This window comes from Pyrus communis, chromosome 8 (assembly GCF_963583255.1).
Source record: "Pyrus communis chromosome 8, drPyrComm1.1, whole genome shotgun sequence".
NCBI lineage: Eukaryota > Viridiplantae > Streptophyta > Magnoliopsida > Rosales > Rosaceae > Pyrus > Pyrus communis.
The window spans coordinates 26,763,707-26,783,389 of NC_084810.1; the positions used below are offsets into that span (position 1 = coordinate 26,763,707).

At 36.2% G+C, this 19,683-nt stretch overlaps 3 protein-coding genes across 3 annotated transcripts; 2 read left to right on the top strand and 1 right to left on the bottom strand.

The window, feature by feature from the left end:
* The first annotated feature begins 826 nt into the window (after nt 1-826).
* On the top strand, nt 827-2,629 carry LOC137743864 (peroxidase N-like). Its single transcript, XM_068483797.1, has 4 exons — nt 827-1,051; nt 1,195-1,377; nt 1,506-1,671; nt 2,205-2,629. Exons 1-4 carry the CDS (start codon nt 827-829, stop codon nt 2,627-2,629), a joined length of 999 nt encoding a protein of 332 aa, XP_068339898.1.
* A 5,153-nt stretch (nt 2,630-7,782) lies between these two features.
* On the top strand, nt 7,783-9,468 carry LOC137743861 (peroxidase A2-like). The gene is made up of 4 exons (XM_068483795.1): nt 7,783-7,995; nt 8,341-8,529; nt 8,757-8,919; nt 9,059-9,468. The coding sequence occupies exons 1-4, from the start codon at nt 7,783-7,785 to the stop codon at nt 9,466-9,468; spliced, it is 975 nt and encodes a 324-aa protein (XP_068339896.1).
* A 7,373-nt stretch (nt 9,469-16,841) lies between these two features.
* LOC137741493 (protein trichome birefringence-like 1) lies at nt 16,842-18,586 on the bottom strand. Its single transcript, XM_068481196.1, has 5 exons — nt 18,252-18,586; nt 17,842-18,034; nt 17,543-17,736; nt 17,301-17,459; nt 16,842-17,220 (listed from the first exon to the last, which is right to left on the bottom strand). Exons 1-5 carry the CDS (start codon nt 18,584-18,586, stop codon nt 16,842-16,844), a joined length of 1,260 nt encoding a protein of 419 aa, XP_068337297.1.
* Between the last annotated feature and the right edge of the window lie 1,097 nt (nt 18,587-19,683).

Consider the following 19,683-nt stretch of genomic DNA (forward strand, 5'->3'; position numbering starts at 1 on the left):
ATGTTTAATTTCGTGAAGTTGCTAATAGTCTCTAAAATGTTGGTCTTTTGTATTCATTGGAGGAAACAGGGGTAGGAAAAGAAGAAGAGACAAAATGGCGCAATGTAGTGCCCTCAGACATGGCACTCTGTGAGTTGCATGCTTCCCCAAAATGTCAACTCTTATCAACAGGGATAAAGATGCTTTCAATTCCAACTTAACGTTTTTACAGACCATTACTAAGAAATCACTATGATCAAGTGAAAATAATTTTAATTTTAAGATGGTCATATTGCATGCTCAGCCTTATTTTATTGTTAAAAAATTCTTAATGCAAGCATAATTTAATCATGTGCGCGCCAAAGTGGAAGCAAAAAACCATTTGGCTTTCTGTAGGTATGCACTATATCGTATATAGTATGCTTTGCCAATCTTCTGTCGTTCATGAACTTGCATATAGAAATCAAATTCTTATATTATAAGCGTACAACTGAGAGCAATTAGGCCACCACTCTTTCAGTTATCCGCATTGTCGGCAATATTAAATGCACTAATCTCTTGAGATTATGCTAATTAATATCAGTCTCACACTCTCAGTGCTGTTTTCTGAGTTCATGAAGGCAACTAAGCGGTGAAGCACTGAGTGCTGCCGCCATACATCATAAGCACTAGTAGCTAGTTTTCAAATAGATAAACAAAATTATACACTACTGTATAGTTAATTAAAAATTTGTTGTTTTACGCATAATCGTGGCTATAAATGGAGTTCAAGGAATGTCTGATCATACAACTTAAGTAGCCCTTAACCATATTGATTAGCATTAAGTGTGTCATCTCTTAAGTAACAATGACAAGGTCATCCATTAATTTTAGCCGTCGTTACTCTTTGGCAATGATCACGTTCTTTGCCTTGTGTTTTGTCGCGAAAGCCCAGTTAAGTACAGATTTCTACAACGCAACATGTCCGGATGTTCTCAAAATTGTCCGAAGAGAGGTTCTGAATGCTGTCAAGTCTGAAATGCGAATGGCTGCTTCTTTGCTTCGGCTTCACTTCCATGACTGCTTTGTCAATGTGAGTTCTTAAGGATCCCGTAGATAGTGATTTTGTTTTTAGTTTTCATATACCGATTTCTGTTTATGCATGCATCACAATTTTTATTTGCAGCTCATAGGCCTCCCAATTTTAAATGATCTCCCTTTCATGTACACGTGTAGGGTTGTGATGCGTCACTGCTACTGGATGGTAATGATAGTGAGAAGAATGCCCGCCCAAATTTGAATTCAGCAAGAGGGTTTGAAGTCGTTGACAGAATCAAGAGCTCTGTGGAGAGCTCATGTAGCGGAGTAGTGTCGTGTGCTGATATACTAGCCATAGCTGCTAGAGATTCTGTGCTCTTAGTAAGTTAATTAACTTTGCTAATTATGTTTATTAATATCCACTATCATGCATGCCATTATTAATTAGATCCTTAATTCATAATTAAACATGTTATGTTGTATTATACTAATATTGCCACATTTTGCAGAGTGGAGGAACTTCATGGAAAGTTCTACTTGGAAGAAGAGATGGTCTAGTGGCAAATCAGACAGGAGCAAACAGTGCACTTCCTGCGCCAACTGAAGCCCTAGATATCATCATTTCCAAGTTTGCCGCTGTGGGCCTAAATATCACAGACGTTGTGTCCTTATCAGGTACATGTATACTTGCTATAGTGATTTCAACACCCTTTATTTAAGTCTCATGTGCTTCTCTTGTGTGCATGCAGAGAGGACAATATAAAATATTTATTTCTGAGCATGTAATTAGAGAGTAATATCTTTAGCGGTTTTAGTCTTTAATCTCGTTTTATGGCCGGAACTAGAAAAGATTGGACTGGGTCGGACCCATCAAATAAAACATTGGGAAGGAGAATTTTTTTTCTTTTCTCTCTAGTCGTAAAATTGTTCAATTTAATCGATCAAGTCCTAACATTAATTGTTCATCAAACATGAGACACGGTCCTTTCTATTTTGAAAGGGAGGGTAAGTATCTGAGACACTTAATCCATTCTAATTGATCAAAGTGAGGGAAATTATGTTGATGTTTTATCTAATGGCCAAATACTGAATAAGGTTCTTCAGATTTTGTCATGTTCTTCACTGCTGTTTAATTAAGAGCGAATACATCATTAGTTGATATAATCTACCAGTTAATTAATGTGTTAAAGGGGTTTAATTATGTGTAGGAGCTCATACAATTGGGTTGGCACGGTGTGCCACTTTCAGCAATAGACTCTTCAACTTCTCAGGAACAGGTGCTCCTGATAGTACAATGGAACAAAGCATGCAAACTGATCTACAGAATCGGTGTCCGCAGACCAGTGATGGAAACAATACCGCACCTTTAGATCGGAATTCAACTGATCTATTTGACAACCATTACTTTCAGAACTTGATTAACGGGAAGGGCCTCCTAGGTTCAGATCAAATTCTATTTTCTAGTGATGAAGCTGTGACAACAGGGACTAAAAGTTTGGTCCAAAGCTATAACTCAAATCTTAATCTGTTCCTCGCTGATTTTGCTAATTCTATGATCAAGATGGGGAATATTAGTCCTCTTACTGGGTCTGCTGGAGAGATCAGAAAGAACTGCAGGGCTGTTAATGCATGAAATATGTCTAGCTAGCAGTGGACTTGCATTCCGCAAGATTATTGCCCTAGCTCCTAATTGCTTTAATGCCTTGGGGGAATCTTTTATGTAGACTGTATGTGGAATAAACTCCTTTTATTTTCTTTTGAGATATATATGAAGTTCCTACGTGTAGTAACCCTTGTATGACTTTAATTTCGTAAACCCAATTAAAAGTCGTGATTTTATTGTTCGCAATTTTTGTCAAAAATGAGAGTATTTTTGCCTGCGCATTAAGGTATACTTAAAAGCCGTTCACCAAGTGGACTTACCATTTGTAAGTCAAGTGTTTCTCACTAAAGTTTAAGCTGGAAAACATAAAATCAATAAGAAAATGTCGGCGGACCAAGGAGTTCCGTTGGCGAGTACATCTCCTGATTGTCCTGTGTGAATTTTAAGAATCTTAAGGTTCAGTGAGAAAACCACGAAAATAGGTTTTATGTTAGTTTTGCAAAATTTTGAAAAACTAATTAAAAACTGTGAGTTATACTTCATATTATTTTGTGAAAAATGTGATTGTTGAGTTATTGAAAACGCTTTTGCATTGCAAGGAATTTTTTTTAAGTCTTTTGGAAGTGACCTTAGCATTTATTGAGTCAAACAGAATTTTTTGATTTATATCTAAACCAATTTGTGAACATTGTAAGAAAAATATTATAAGTAATTTAGAAGAGCTAACCTATAGAAGTGCCTTGTATTAAACTTTTAAGCTTGAAAATTAAGAAATAAAATAAAATTCAAGCAGGGCCCAGACACATGGCTAGTGAGAAGGGAGTTTCGTTGATCATGACACTTTTGTAATGTCCGATCATGATCATATATGAAGCTTTGATTAGGGCGAAGGTAACAAAAAAAAAAAAGGTTTTATGATGGCTTTTTGTAGATAGTCGCAAAACGGATTAAAACCTGTGACTTTCCAGCCAAAATATTTGTGAAATAAGAATCCCTTTAGTTTTGATAAGATCTTTTCATTATATTGATAATGCACATGAACACCTTCTACTTGAGAAATTTCTCAAAAATTTCTATATTGGAGAATAGAAACCTTCCCTGGCTATTAGTTTGAAAACTTATGGTCATGTCCCTCGTTTTGTTAATTGATTTTGAATTAAATGTTCACATTCAAATGTAAATATTCACATATTTAGTCCAAAAAAGAAATATTTTTGTCATTTTCTTTAAACTTTTGGATGCATGCATGCTAGTATTTCATCATGTATATCATGAATTACTATTGGCTTGTATCTTGCTTAGATGAAAATTCAGCTGAAACGCTCATCAAATATGCTCAGAATATTCAACTAGGCAACTAATTAAAGTTTTTTTTTATAAATTTATATTATCCTTATATAAAGAATAAGGCTAAATTTTTTTCTTGATCCCTACGGTGAGACACTACTTTTAAATTGACCCCTGTGGTGAAAAAAGTGTTAATCTTAACCCTGTGGTAAAGTTCATTATCAATCGTAATCCAAATTGAAATTTCTGTCAAAAACTCATCCACATGCAGGGGTAAAAAGGTCGTTCCATTTTTTTTCTTTTTTTTTTGGTAATTCCAATTTTTTACAATCAACAAAAATAGAAGGAAAAAAAAAATCCCTCCCCAATCCCTACCCTTGTCAGCCACAGCCACATCGACCACCCACCACCTTCCCCCCTCTCTCACATAACCCTAGTCATCCCGTCCACCATTGTTCTTCTTAAAATGTAACTAAATTCAATGTTTGCATGATAACTTATATTCTAATCTAAACGCGGCAAGGTACTTTATGATTTTTTAAATCTTGAATTTGGACTCTTGACTCTCTTGCAATGAGAAAGTCTGATAATATGAACCTTGTAATTTTATTGTTTATTTATTCTTTTATTGTAGCTCTAAAAGTTTTAAAAATAAAAAAAAATTTATATCCACATGGTGCTTTATGATTGGTTAATGGCAGAAGAATGAGGAAAAATCCAATTTGGACTATGATTGATAGCGAATTTCACCACATGATTATAATTAATAGCTTTTTCACCACATGGGTCTATTTAAAAATAGAGTATCACCACAAGGATCACCAAAAAAATTTGGCCAAAGAATAATATAAATTTATAAAAAAGGAGGAAATTTCCAACAAATAAATAAAGGAGCCGATTTTTTTTCAAAATAAAATACAATAAACGAGCCGATTGGATAGCACTGCTGACTCTTGTTTTTGTTTATTTTCAAGCTCAATTAGATGTTTTTCTGCATTTCACAAAAACATACCTAACAATATTCCACCCTATTCAAATCTTCTATATGTCACTACCCTAGTTAATTGATATGATATTAACCTATACATAAGGTCAAAGTTATAAGCAGTAAATGACACAGTAAATTAACTTCAAAGTTACTTGACCGTTGAAGAGATTGAATTTAGGCAACTTTCTTAAATTTAATTTAATATATTGGAATGACCAAAAAACAATGATTTAAAATGTTGGAGGTCAAAATGTAGGCGACCGTTGAGAGTGTACCATCGGAATATAAAGTAGTACATCCCGTGTTATAATTAGGAGAGATTTTTTTTCTTGTACATACTAGAAAACAAGCTGGTACATGCCATAATATAAGTAGAGTTATGATATTGTTGAGAATAAGATTCTCACATCAGAAAAAGAATGGATTTTGCATGTGCTTAATTATAGTGTGCTACACCTTATATTGCCAATTTATTCTATGGTGGAACCTCAACTTTCTTCATGGTATCTAGGGGTACAACTCGGGTGGGTTAGAAGGTCAACTCAATCCTAACCAAACTTTTACAATTTGGGCTTGGGCTCGGGTTCGGGTTGGGTTTCATTCAGGTTCATTTGGGCTCAAGTTTAATTGGGTTTGGGTTTGCTTGGGTTGAGTTTGGTTTTCCCAACTTTTTCAAGTTTAATTTTGTAACGACTTAGTTCCAAGAATTCCTAAAAAAATTAAGCCAAGTAACATCAAAGCTAGCTAACTTTAATTTCATAAATCAATCTACTATAAAGCTTTAGGATTTAGAGACTACGAATATGGGCTGACTAATCAAAGTCTCTTATTCCCTAAAAGCTTAAGTAATTATAAAGGGTAATTTACTATAAAAAAAAAATTAGAAAGGGCGTTGTTTTTTGGACTTGGCTCACTTGGGTGTAGTATGAACATTAATTGATATGGGTTATAATCTAGTTAGATTGGGTTTGGTTAATCAGTTGGGTTGGGTTGGGATGGACAAGCAAATGATCAACCCAACTCAACCCAATCAATGAACGGGTTGAAATTGGGTTGGGTTCGGGTGGGTTATAACTAAAAAAAACGCACTTGTTCAGGTTTAAAGTCGGGTTGGACATGAGCAGGTTCGGATTGGCCCAACCCAAGTTGCACCCCTAATGGTATCATAGCAAGTCGTCCAATGTGTGAAGCCTAACGGCCACACATGCTTCATGTCACCCGATTTGTGTTCTCCACGCTTTAGCCTTGAAAATTCACCACACATGAGGGCTCATGTTGAGCTGATGAATCCCACATCGGGGAAAGATTTGCATGTGCTTATAAATAAATGGGCTATAACTCATATTGCCAATTGGTTTTATGGTGGAACATCATCTTTCTTCAGTCTCCTTCCACTTATATTATTACAGGTGGTGTATCGGCTTGTGTACTAGGTATACTTAAAAATTTCTATTAGAAAATACTTTCATCCCCATGACGGAATGCACATATACCACTCATTGTGATAGATTCCAAAATCGGAGCTGTTCAATTCTTAATCTTTCTTTGGAGATCATCTTCAAACAAAAAAAAAAAAACATTTGAATAAGAAACCGTTTAGTCATTTAAATATATCAAATAAATGTACAATTCATCAATGTTACTTGGTACGCACACTGTTGATATGTTCTACACATTGGGATAAATAAATAATTTGTGATTCAAATAATTAAATTTTTTTTTATAGAAATGATCTTCAAATAAACTTTTTATGATAAACATACATTATACAGGACTGAGATATATGTGTCCATTCCCGTAATAGGATGCTAGTATTAAATGAGCGCGTCCATACAGCTACGTACGTACCCACACGGTTTGACATACTGATTGAAGTCATTCGATTGTCTCCAAAGCCTCCGGTCAATATACAAAAATTCTAGAATGCTAGACTTCATCATACGTATGTTTCCTACTCCCTACATATCCAATTAGAAGAAGTCTCACTACTTCATGTTGTATACGTCAACAATATTGATCTCGATAGGTGACTAGAATTGAAATAGATGGTATATGGATTGGGTACCTCATAAAATTTACTGCATATTTAAGTTTACGTAAATGATTTTTTTATTTTGAAGGGACTAGACATGGAGAAAACTTATCTTATTAATCTTCCAATTTAATGGGTAATTCTTTGTCAACGTTTATGCACGCAATGCTTGGAAGAATTTGGTAAACCTCATTACATTTATGCTATGCATACATACCCTAAATATATGTAAAAAAAAAAAAAAAAAAAAATTTGTAAATTATAGATTTGAGAAAATAACCAGTACACAGTGAAATGAAATACGGCATTTTTCACTTAAGTCTCTTAATCAAACTGTGATAACTTTTTTACACAGAGAAAAGAAGTATATCAAACAATATAAATTAAATAGATGGTGTATTCAACGATCGAATGACAATCATTGCTTCATGATTCCATTATTCATTCCCCGGACCAATTCTTTTCCTGGTGAAATTATTAGTATATCAAGTCCTCAATATAATTACTATATATGGCCCTTGGACCGTTGAAATATATACAAAATTAGATTAAAATAATTGCTCCCTCCACCGAAAAGTTTGAAAATTCTTCAACTTAAAAGGATACTTAGAAATGTTCCTGATTCCGAATAGGCCCACATCAGCTTAATTATCTGAAAATTTCCATGTATGAATATTCAAAGAACGATCTTTCTGGTCATTTGCTTAAAGCATGCATGCACAAAATGCTTGTCGCTGCACTGAAATCTCACCTATTATATATTCTCTCTATAAAAGGGTGGTATTAGCCTCATATAGAACCCATCTCATCTCCCACCCCAAGAGCTACTATCTATAGCTAGCAACCTCTCAATTTTCAGTTTCCTAATTAATCATCATGTCTTCATTTTCAATTGCAGGAGCAATATTTGTTCTTGTTTTTACTAGTGTGTTGGGAAATGTTAACGCTCAACTAAGCTCAACTTTCTACAGTACCACATGCCCGAATGTGACGAGCATTGTTCGTGGTGTGGTCGAGCAAGCTCAACAGAATGACATCCGGCTTGGTGCCAAACTCATCCGGGTGCATTTCCACGACTGCTTCGTCAATGTATGTAATTCATTAAGGAAAATGTTATTGGTTATTCTAAATATCATTAGGTAATATTTGTTCAAAAAATATCATCAGGTAACGTACAATGAGATATATATTACATAAAGCTCTACGCGCATGAGCGTCCATCTTTGCTAAATGATGGATTTTGTATTTGATAATACGGATAATACATTGCTAAAACATAAAAAAGTTTTGCTGTTGATATGTTATTGACCAATAATATATCGAGAATCCGTCTATTAATAATGAACAGATGGATGCTCTGTCAAAGGAAGAACTGTGTTTTTACGTGCAATACTAAATAACTTTAATTTAATGGCTAACGGTGCATGCATGCAGGGTTGTGATGGATCGATTATGCTAGACAACGCAGATGGAATAGATAGCGAGAAAGATGCAGGTCCCAATCTATCGACAGACGGATACGACGTCGTAGATGATATCAAAACTGCTCTCGAGAATGTTTGCCCTGGTGTTGTCTCCTGTTCTGACATTTTAGCAATTGCTTCTGAAATTCTTGTTTCTGCGGTACGTACATATTAAAAGTCCTAATTAGTTTAATTAATTGGGAAATGGTCAATCCATCTGAGAACCAGCCCCAAAGAAAATAAAAAAGAATGCGAATGGCGGTGAAGAGATAATCTAATTAATGAACAATTCTTGGAAATTTGGAGCATATATATTTTAAGCAGTTCCTCATATACTGTTGTTCAAAAAGTTCTTCATGTAATATTTGTATTGGTATATATATGCAGAATGGAGGGCCGACGTGGGAAGTTCAATTGGGAAGAAGAGACAGTAGGACAGCCAACCGAGCTGGTACCACTGCCATTCCAGGCTTTGGCGAAAACCTTGATCAACTTTCACAAAAATTTGGCGACGCAGGATTAGATTCCACTGATCTGGTTGCTTTATCAGGTAACCGTATATATACACACAATTGACCAGAATAATAGTACAATTAATCACCAGATTAAGCTAGCAGTACACCACGTAATAATAAGTCAACCTCTAATTATTTTTAGAATTTAAATGTGGTTGTTTCCTTTATTCTTAGGTGCTCATACATTTGGCCGGGCAAGATGTTCAACTTTCGTTCACCGCCTCTACAATTTCAGTGGCACCGGCAACCCGGACCCGACGATGGAAGCCGGATACTTGGAAACCCTCCGCCAAACATGTCCTCAAAACGGCAACGGAGATACATTGAACGACCTTGACCAATCCACCCGCGATGCCTTCGACAACAACTACTTTACAAATCTCCAAAACAACCGTGGGCTTCTCCAAACCGATCAGGTGCTGTTCTCAACTAGCGGAGATACCGTTGCGATTGTGAACCGCTTTGCAAATAGCCAAAGTGACTTTTTTGATAGCTTTGGTCAGTCCATGATCAATATGGGGAATATAGGAGTTTTGACAGGCACCAATGGAGAGATTAGGACTAATTGCAGAAGGGTTAATTAATTGAAAATTATTCATAAGTATTTTGAAAAGAAAAAAAAAATGATTAGGGTTATGTATGTGCCCTAAATAACGGTAGTCTAATAGCATGAGGTTTAAGTATTTTGTCATATTATAGGCAGCCAATTTCTTTTCCTCGCTGTTCTCTTCTGTTTATCTATGTTGTCAAAGGTTGATATACAATAAAAAAAGAAGTCATACTTATATTATTTTCTGGCACCATGCCATTATATTACTTCATGATCAAGTTTCTCATGCTACATACATACATATATATATATATATATACATATATATATATATATATATATATATGTTAGATCAAACAAATGATAGATCATGGTGTAATGATGTCTGTTAAGATTATTAGAATTATACCCTAAAACGTCAACTTGTTGCTCATCCACATGTTAAATTATATGTAATTAATTAAATAAAGCACAACCTACAGTATACTCGGATTAGCAATTAATCTTAATAAAAACTAACAAAAATGGCTTCAAAATTTTGAATTCTAACCAAAAGTCATTTAGTGTGTGTGTGTGTGTGTGTGTGTGTTATCTGTTAATATTTTCAATCCTATAAATCATTGGTTTTATTTAATCTCATTAGTAAATGTCGGGGGCCTCGATAAAAATAAAAAAAAACTGAAAATCAATAAGGTTTCAATCAAAGAACACTCGTAGTTAGGGACTGCTACCAATTTTTTTTATGTAAAATGTATAATATACCAATATATAATGTACAAATATACAATACAATGTATGGATTTTTTATGAAGGTACCAATGTACAACGTTCTTAATATATCAATCTACCAATTTTTTTTACGTAAAATGTACAATACACAATACAATGTGCTAATTTTTTTTATGAATGTACCAATGCACCAATTTTTTTTTTTATGTAAAATTGTAACAATATTTAATGTTATTAAAATGTGCAATGCACCAATTTTTTATATAATATTTTTGTTTTTTGTAAAATGTACAATTTTTTTTATGTAAAATGTAAACTTGGCATCCGTGTCGTGTTTTCCGTGTTCGTGTCGTTTTCGTGACATACCCGATATCTTAATGGGTTGTGTCGTATAACACCCGTTAAAGTAAACGGGTAATATGACCCGACCCAAAATCAACCAGTTAATATTATCAGGTAATATGACCCGACCCGTTACCTGTTAAGGAAAATATATTTTAAATTAATAAATAATGAAAATGAAAAACATAATTTGACCCCAAAACTATTGAAAACATAATACTTGACACGCCCCGACCCCGAGGTCCTAGGGACATCGAGATGGTCACGTGCTGGCCGACACCCGAAGGGTGACGAAACCATTTAATTTAAACAAAACTGAGAAAATAAACTAAAGTACGCAATAAAGGCTAACCACACAAATAAAAGTTCAACTTCTAAATATTGAAATTAGGTAAACACACAGCACATCCAGAGCATAAGTCTAATACAGAGTATAAGCAGAACTAAGAATAAAGAAGTGTTATTACAATAGGTGGCGAAGCGGAGCGAATATGACACAAATCACTGGTAGGGGAACGCCTCGTAGCTCAAGTCGTAATCCTCGTTCCTAGGTCCTGAAGGGGGCGCAAAACAAAGGTGAGTGGATCAAGTTTATATATACAGTAATAGTAAAACAGTTATCAACGTACTAACCCCCAGGTTTTATGAAAACATAAGTATAATGATAAATATAGGTTTTCCGAAATCTAGCATGTCGTGCAATGTCTCAAATCATAAATCGCATAAATAATAAACACTAGTGAATGTCCGATATAACACTTCAGGCCCCATGCCGGCTCCCCGTCTCTGAGCAGACAGTCAGAGGAAAATACACTTCAGGCCCTTTGCCGGCTCCCCGTCTCTGAGCAGACAGTCAGAGGAAAACACACTTCAGGCCCTATGCCAATACCAAACCGTCGCCCGGGACGGACCGGATCTATCCCTACGTCCCGTAGCGGAAAGGACCACTACGTAAGTACAAAACCAGTGAACATACATATATTGAAAATCAACTTCATAGTATAAAGTCATCCATCGTCTATACTATAAAGAAGTGTTCTAAACATGTTCTAAATATCATATCGTCATCCATCAGATATTATATAAGAACATGGGTTATAGGAAAAATAGTAATAATTCAAACTAGCCTTAGTAAGCATGTTATCTCAAAACGTTTCATAAAACATAATCGTAAAGTCATGCTTTTCTGTGTATGCAATTCTACCATTAAAACATGCATTTTTAGAAGGGGTCCACTCACCGTACACCGATGGTGCAAGCCGTACTAAACAGGAATAACGGAATCACCGCTAAGAATCGCACCTAAACACATAATTGAGTACTTTCAGTCAAACTCTACTTAAACGATTGAATTTGAGAAAACGGACATCGGAAACGGGTTTAGAACGTCGAAATTAGCCTAGGAGGATCCCCGCACGAAAACTCAAAAAGTCAACGATCAACGCCAAACCTACAACCTAGACCCCGATCTAGGTACCAAAATGAAGCACTAGACGAGAGGAGTAAGTTTATACCTTGGGTTCACCGTGAAACGGCCTGTGGTGGCCGGAAAACCCCTCGGAAACCACAATCTCGCCGGAAATTTGGGTGCCTTCACCCGTGCCAAAAACTCTCCAAAACCTTGAAAATTCATGAACCCAACTCAGTAACCACATTTAACCAACATCTAACTTGACTAAAAAGGAAGAAACCATGCTTACCCAACTGGAAAAATCACAAAACTCGCCGGAGGTGTTCGGATCCTCCTGGCGCCGTGAGCAAGGGAGAGAGAGAGAGAGAGATATATATATATATATATATATATATATGCAGTTGAATGGCGATGATGGTGACTCTCCCTGAGTTGGTGCGACTGTGGGTGTGTGTGTGTGTGTGTGTGTTGTTACGGGTAGAAGAAGAAGGAGAGGAAAGAGAGAGGTTTCGAAAGAGAGAGGAAAAGGGTGCAGACAAACCAAAAGAAAAGAAGGAAAAGAAGAAAAAGAAAAAGAAAAAGAAGAAAGAAGAAAGGAAAGGATGTCACGGCAGGGGGGAACAAAAGAGAAAAAAAAGTAAGGGAGTTGGGGTGCTGCCACGTGGCAGCCTAGGAGATAGGTTAATAATTTAAATTTTCAGATCTTGATGGTGTGACAAAAATGAGGACTAATATGATAATTCTATAAATTTTATGGAGAGTTACAAAATTATCCTTATAAGCAGGGGCGGGTGTAACAATACTAAATTTGTGTATGTATATATCATAATGGCACATAAATATCACTTCAAAACATAAAGACACCATTTTTCTTTTAAGTATTACAAGCCCCAAAATAAGAGTTTAATGAAAAAACGTTAGTACATTACTACAAAAATACCAAACACTACTAGAAATTTCCACTTTGCCGACAAAATTAGTTTGTCGGCAAAGTCAAATTAGTTGGCAAAGAGCCTTTCTCAACAAAAAATTTTGTCGCTAAAAGCATGTTGTTCAAGATCTTTCCCGACGAATCTTGATTTCATCAACTCATTTTCGAGGTGACAAATCTCAGCCGTCAAACTGTGTCTGTCACCAAAACAACGTTGTGACAAAATATTTTATCAGCATAGGTTGTTTTTTCGCGATTCCTGAACACACATTTTCTAGGGCTTTTTTTTATGTCATCGACCATTCAACAATCTGTAAACAGATTAGGAGCTTCGTTCTTTTCACTATCTATCCCTCGGCCTTCTCAAGCAAATTTGAACTATCACACCTATGTCACGTATATTCACACGCACGAAAAAAAAAGTATTAGTATATCATTTGTCCTACATCCTTAGTAGTACTCAAGGAATTGAAAAATAGATTAATTGGTACTTACGTTGACGAAACAGCGTGGAAGTGAAGACGGGCGAGTTTTGCTCCGATTCGAAGTTCGAACATCGGTGGTCTGAGCTCGCTCTACAACACGTCAAATAATGTCAGAGACAATTTGACACGTTGTATTGTAAAAGTTGAGACTTAGCTCAGCCTCGTTGATTAGAGGAAAAAAAAAAAAAACTAGCCATGATGACTAAAGTTTCAATTGAAATTGAAGGCATGATGATGAATATGTATTGGAATTGAATTGAAGTGAAATGTTTTGGTAGAAGTTAGGATGCTGTAATCTGTGGAAATTGATACGTGAAGGTGGAGTTTTGGTAGAAGTGAGGCTGCTGGAATTGTGAAAATTGTTTGGGTTCCACCGGAATTCAGCGATGCAGTGGCGTGTGTTTGTGCAAATGGAACTTTATCATTGTGAGAGGAAACCTATCTGGGTTTGCTCACTTCGTTAATCCAACAGTTTTTTTTTATTATTTTGGATTTTTTTTAATTTAAATATTAAGTAAATAAAGTTAACAGAGTTAAGTTTCAATATAAGTTAAAGGACATGTGTCAACATATTAGTAAGGAGACACAAATGAAACACACTTTTAGGGACAGCAAACCCGAAGCCATCCAGTAAAGCCTAGTGAGTCCGACTTAATCTCATTTATTTGCGTATCACTGTTCCAATATCATGCATGGTCGAGCCTTGCCTGCTTGAGAGGGATGATAAGGGTATAAAAGTCTCTGCGTATGGAGATGTGTTTGTATGTGTCTAGGATTATGACAGATGTCACTAATCCAATGCTTAACAATTAAAGTTGTTAGAATTGTGAAAGGATGTATATATACTCAGATCATTGTATAATCATTATATAGAGAAAAAAGAATGAATCATTCTCTCTGTCGACCATGTCTACTCTCGCTAGAATTCATTTCTGTTGTCATCCTTCTGCCCCTTTACTGCGAATTGCATCTTTCTCACTCTCTTTCACTAGTGCGTTGTCCAACAAAATCGATCCATCACATCCCCGCATGCATGCATGCATGCATCGTTACCTGTTAAATTAATTTAAACAGTATTGCACATAAAAATATATGTCTGTTATGTTACATTTGATATTTTAAAGTACCAATAATAGATTCTTTAATTAATTATGTATGTTTACAAAACAATCGTGAAAATGGAGCCCGATAAGTTTGGCACCAACCCAAGTATCATTATGTTAAGCTTGCTCCACCACACCTCAAATAATGCTTGTCACGTTTGGGCATGTAGTGTCATAGAAAGTTGAGCTTAGTTGAGTGGATTTCCTAACCATTTTGCTAACACTAGTGGTAACAAGAACAAATATTGCTGCTGCACTTGAAAAGGAATGCATGATGATTAATTTTTCCTTTTGCTCATGGTGAAGATTCATTAAACCTCCAAAGAGAAGGAAATCCAAGAACAGGAAACAAATAGAAAACAATCAGAGGTGGTGTCGAACGTATACAAGAAGGATGCAAAATCAGGTAGAGAAAAGGAGACAAATTAAACCCCCTTTATCTCCAGAAAGGTTTTAGGATAATGAAACTGGGAGGTTGCTATATATAGTTGTTGTAATTTGAAAGGGTTCTAATTCTTTTAATTTGAATTTTCAGGTTTGGTTTTGTTTTATTTGAAGTTTAACTGATCATTTATTTAAGCCTATTTATGTTGAGGGTTATGAAAGTTCCAATTTATATAATTAATATTTTGATTTCTACATTTTAATGTGTGGAGGTTACTAGCATACTAGAATTCTTTGTGAGATGAGGTTAACAGAATTCTTGGTTGCTTTAAAAGGACACTCCTTCCCAACGGACGTTGAGCTTGTGTATGGTCGATCGCATCTTCGAGTCTTGTAAGTTGCCAGTAAAGCATGCAAATGTAATTACATATGGGCAAGTGGCATATTTTTAGTTTTAGTTTTCTTGTTTTTGTAAGAGAAAAATCTCATAGCCGCCTCTCACTAATAATTTTTCAGTATGACCGACATATCATTGAGTGATTTTACGAATTCTTTCATTTTATAACATATATTAATAATCTTATCGCACATTCATATCATAAAATATGAATTAATCATTTTACTCTAAAACTGCTTGCCCAGCCCACTTTTTCTCCTCCCCTTCTTCGTGTAGAAAGCCCCTTGTTCTCTAAGAGTCTGGCTATGTCACTGAAGTGTAGACTAAAAACACCACACGTCCATGTGACCGTCAAATCCAAAAGTTATATATTTTTTCTTTCATCAGTAGACAAGGATAAATGTTCTAACATTGGATATATATTTTTATGATTTGAGTTTTAAATGTTACTTTGTTAAAATGAAATTATGAACGGCCAAGAATGATTAAAAAAAAAAAAAAAAAAAAAAAAACAAAACAAAATCAAAGTGGTATAAAATTGGCAAGGAGTGCAGAGTGGAGTCAATGCTTGGAAGGAAAGGAAACTGTAATGTTGTAAAAAATTTACAGCATTGTACATTAGAAGCCATAAAAGTGACCTTAAAAGTTGTTTTCAGAACTGTAAATTGTAAGGGGAAGAGATGGAGACCGACTTCTGTTTGATGAACTTCAGAAAATGTTGCCGCATTGAGCATATGGGGAGCCAAAATGCATCGATCTTCAAGCAAGACCGAGAACCTAATTTCCTGGTGTGGTGTCAAGATCAATGTCATAGAAGCAAGGTCTAGTCACAGAATCTGGCTTTGTGCTTGTTGTTCCAACCAGGTATACAATTGGGATTAAAAGTTTGGCAATCTCAAATTTGTTGATATCACTTGTGACTCATTATTTCGATGAATCATTTCTTCGGACAAAAGAAACTGACGCCCAAATTCCTTTAGCCAATTATAAGATTAATGGGATGAAGTGACTAGCCGCTCTTTTTCCACAATGTGCATGATGAGTACATAAACCGCTCATATGCCCCAGCAGCCAGTGCTGCATTTCTAACTGCATTTTGTTCTGCTTCACAATCACTCCAAAACCTCATCACAGTAATGACATTCACACCATAGGCTTTCGTGTTTGAATTTCGCCTGGCCAAATTCGCACAACCAACTTCAACCAGAGCCGTATTCTCAGTCTTACAGGCATTTTAAGGCCCTTATAATTGCAACCACAACTGCACATTGTGGCATTAAACCCGTATTAGACTGACATTTTATAATCATGACCTTCTCAGTACCAAAACCAGCTTCTGCAACCACCACGATCACCAGCATTGACTGTTTCGGGTCACCATATTTCCAAGCTTCTCCTTTAATTCCGCCAGAGATGCCATAAGGGCTAAATCCTGTTTCTCTCACCACCTCTATCTGAAACACAATTGATCACTAAAGCACATTGCCCCACCTCTTTGCCTAACTACAACTTTTGCCTTATCCTTTGTTTCTATCTTTACATTCAAGAACACCTGTTCGATATTCCCCATATGATGAGCTTTCCAAAAAAGAAAAACGTATACTACATTATTTTTTTCTCCAGTTTTAAGAAGTTGTCCTCTGGTTTTTCTGTTTCTTCTCTCTATGTTGTTTCTGGTTACGTTTGAGGAGTTGAGAATATATAAGCTCGTTCCATGTATCAGGAACGCCAGGGAGGCACCAGTGACTGCAATCCTGGATCATAGGCGGTTTTCGCTCCTCCTCAGTTAAATTCGGCTTTCGGTAAATCGATGGATGAGCATCCTTCCGGAAATCAGTCATTGTTGTAATGTTCAGATAGTTGACTGGTGTCTTCATCCCCTTGAGTACCGAGTCTAGGATTTTCATGTTCGTTGGATATTCTCCTCCATATTCCGTGGATTCCAAGCTTGTAGTTGGCTTAGTTTCACCATGGCAATGCCCTCCAGAATTCCATTCTCCACCTCTGTTAAAAGGGTAAAAAGATTAGCAAGATGCCATACATTTGTTAGCCAAGTTGAAGTATTTTATGTGTCCAAAATGTACCTAAAGTGAGAAGGTGAATAGCCCCGGAAGAAAACAGCGGTTTTCTTAGGATTTACATTGGTGTCAATCCATCTAGCCCATGTCGATAAAGCTTTGCGAAATGCATCGTCAACATCCAATTCACCGTAGATATGGGAACCCTCTTGATAGTAACCCTTCCTGCAAGATTATTATACATATTAACTTTGGTGCCAAGTTTCTAAAAATCCATGACATAGAGTGAAACGGAGCATTGGACTTACCCGCTTAAAGTTTTCTCATGAGTCCACCAGTGACCTGTGTTGAAGATGAGAACATCTGCATTTTTGTAGTTGTCGGATGATCTCTCAATCAAATCAATGCGAAGCGTTTCCTTCTTTGATCCACTTGGTTCCGGCATCTCCCATTCTTGAACTAGGAACCGGGATTGAAAGAACTCCACGGAACAATTATACTCCTATTGATCCATACAAGAACAATTACATTAATATTACTTTAGACCAACAAAGCTAAAAGGTAAGAAGGAAGAATTTACAAGGCTATGAAATCGAAATCAACATACCTCGAAAATAAAAGAGTAAGAGCCTTCTGTGCGAAATTCTTCCCTACCCGAAACTTCATAAACTTTGTTCTTATTATCCACTGAGTTTCTAAGAATACATAGCAAAGACTCCCACATATTCCTGTTGAGAGAATCGCCAACAAAAACTAGACGCTTCCCTGTCAACAATCTCAACATCTTCTTACCATTCAACCTGCACAACACCAAAACCAACAAGCTTTATTAACAGAACCATTCTAGCGAATGCGATATAAATGCACGCCAATATGAAAATCAGTTTGAACTTTAGAGCAACATGAATTCAAAAGATTCTTAGAGGTTGCCTTGGGTTAGAAGTAAAAGCAAATAAAACATACTATGAACAAAGCATACTCAAATTGTCAAGTAAAAAAGTCCTGCAAATTAATTACCTTGGGATATTGCAACTTTTTGGTTGCCATCTATACCTCTCGTAGCCATTGTCCGGCCTTCCATTTAGAAAACAATCGAAAGGCTCATCGATCCAAGGACAAGACCCCGGAGCATAAAGCGGGTACGAGTTATCTCTCACCCATCTTCCATCAAATATGTCACAGCCATTCATAAGCTTGGACTTCAACTCACTCTGTTTCCCTTGCTTCTTAAATGACACCTTTTTACGATCACTTTTCTTCTTCGAGCCACGTTTTCCATTTGAATCTTTCAAAGAAGAAGAATGTGAATGTGTGTGCTTCTTGATCTCGTTTCTTCTCTTGGAACCCTCCATTTTCCCAGACACTTCGATTTCTGTGTTATTGTGCGATGAAAGGATGGGGTTGGATGACTGAGCATTGTTATCTCCCTTCAAGCTTTCGTTTTTCTCCGGAAGTTGAGAGAGAGCAATCTCTTCATTATCGACTTTATCATCTTTCAACCTTGCATTCTCATCAAACTGCGGCGAAAAATTAGGTTTCCCAGAAAAGGGGTCTCTCCGCGAAAGCTCCAAGTGTGCATTAGGGTTTTGAGAAGAGGAGTAGAAGGAGGCATGGAGGAGGTTCTTGAAACGAAGAGGAAGAGGGCCATTTTGGGGTGACGGGTTGAAAACCAAAAAGAAAGTGCAGGCAATGAAGGCAAACGTGAATACATAAGTGAAGGCCACGGATTTTCTTTTGAAGAACAAGATTGAAAGTGAAGGGACCTTCGGCCCTGGCTTCGTCGGCGATGAGTGCTTCGTGGAAGGAAGGCTTGTGATGCTCATGGTTATGTTCAAATCCGGATTAACTGAGATGTTTGCGACTGAGGGCCGTGGAGAGACCGTCGTCACCAACTGTGATGTTGGTTTTGCAAGCAAATGACGCTTGATTGAATTTGACCGAAGAAAATCCGCCATTTCTATATAACTTGGGTTGTTTCGTTTTTCGGTTAAGGTGTTACTTGTGCTGTAAGTTACAAACAAAACTGAAGACAGGGATGAAGAGAATCTGGCTTAATTCCAACCCTAATTGTCTGAAAATAGAGAGAAAGAGATGGTAGAGAAGACACAACGGAGTTTTGGGGTTGATTCAATTGTTGTGAGAATTATTGCAAACTTTTCTGTTAAGGTTGTGGTTAATTAGTTAACTAATTACTAATTAGTTCCAAAATATTGGCTATTTTTGGATGTAAGCATGCAGTGATAAAGTTCGAAAGTTCTCCTTTCTTTTTTTTTTTTTTTTTTTTTTTTGAAATGTCAGCAGTTTCTTTTTGTCTGTTTTTCGGTTGACAAATAAATGCAACTGCCGAAAATGTTAGGGTGCACACTTTATCGCATAGTCAAAAAATACTTAAAGTATTGTTCTTAAAAATAAAACCTTTCTGCCCAACTGTAATTGCATCCGACTGTTA

Coding starts and splice junctions, on each gene's coding strand:
- LOC137741493 (XM_068481196.1), bottom strand. CDS start 18,586: ATGGAGGGTTCCAAGAGAAGAAACGAGATCAAGAAGCACACACATTCA. Junction 17,460..17,542: donor CATGAGAAAACTTTAAGCGG/GTAAGTCCAATG, acceptor ATAATCTTGCAG/GAAGGGTTACTATCAAGAGG. Junction 17,221..17,300: donor TATTCACCTTCTCACTTTAG/GTACATTTTGGA, acceptor CCCTTTTAACAG/AGGTGGAGAATGGAATTCTG.
- LOC137743864 (XM_068483797.1), top strand. CDS start 827: ATGACAAGGTCATCCATTAATTTTAGCCGTCGTTACTCTTTGGCAATG. Junction 1,052..1,194: donor TCCATGACTGCTTTGTCAAT/GTGAGTTCTTAA, acceptor GTACACGTGTAG/GGTTGTGATGCGTCACTGCT. Junction 1,378..1,505: donor CTAGAGATTCTGTGCTCTTA/GTAAGTTAATTA, acceptor CACATTTTGCAG/AGTGGAGGAACTTCATGGAA.
- LOC137743861 (XM_068483795.1), top strand. CDS start 7,783: ATGTCTTCATTTTCAATTGCAGGAGCAATATTTGTTCTTGTTTTTACT. Junction 7,996..8,340: donor TCCACGACTGCTTCGTCAAT/GTATGTAATTCA, acceptor GCATGCATGCAG/GGTTGTGATGGATCGATTAT. Junction 8,920..9,058: donor TGATCTGGTTGCTTTATCAG/GTAACCGTATAT, acceptor CTTTATTCTTAG/GTGCTCATACATTTGGCCGG.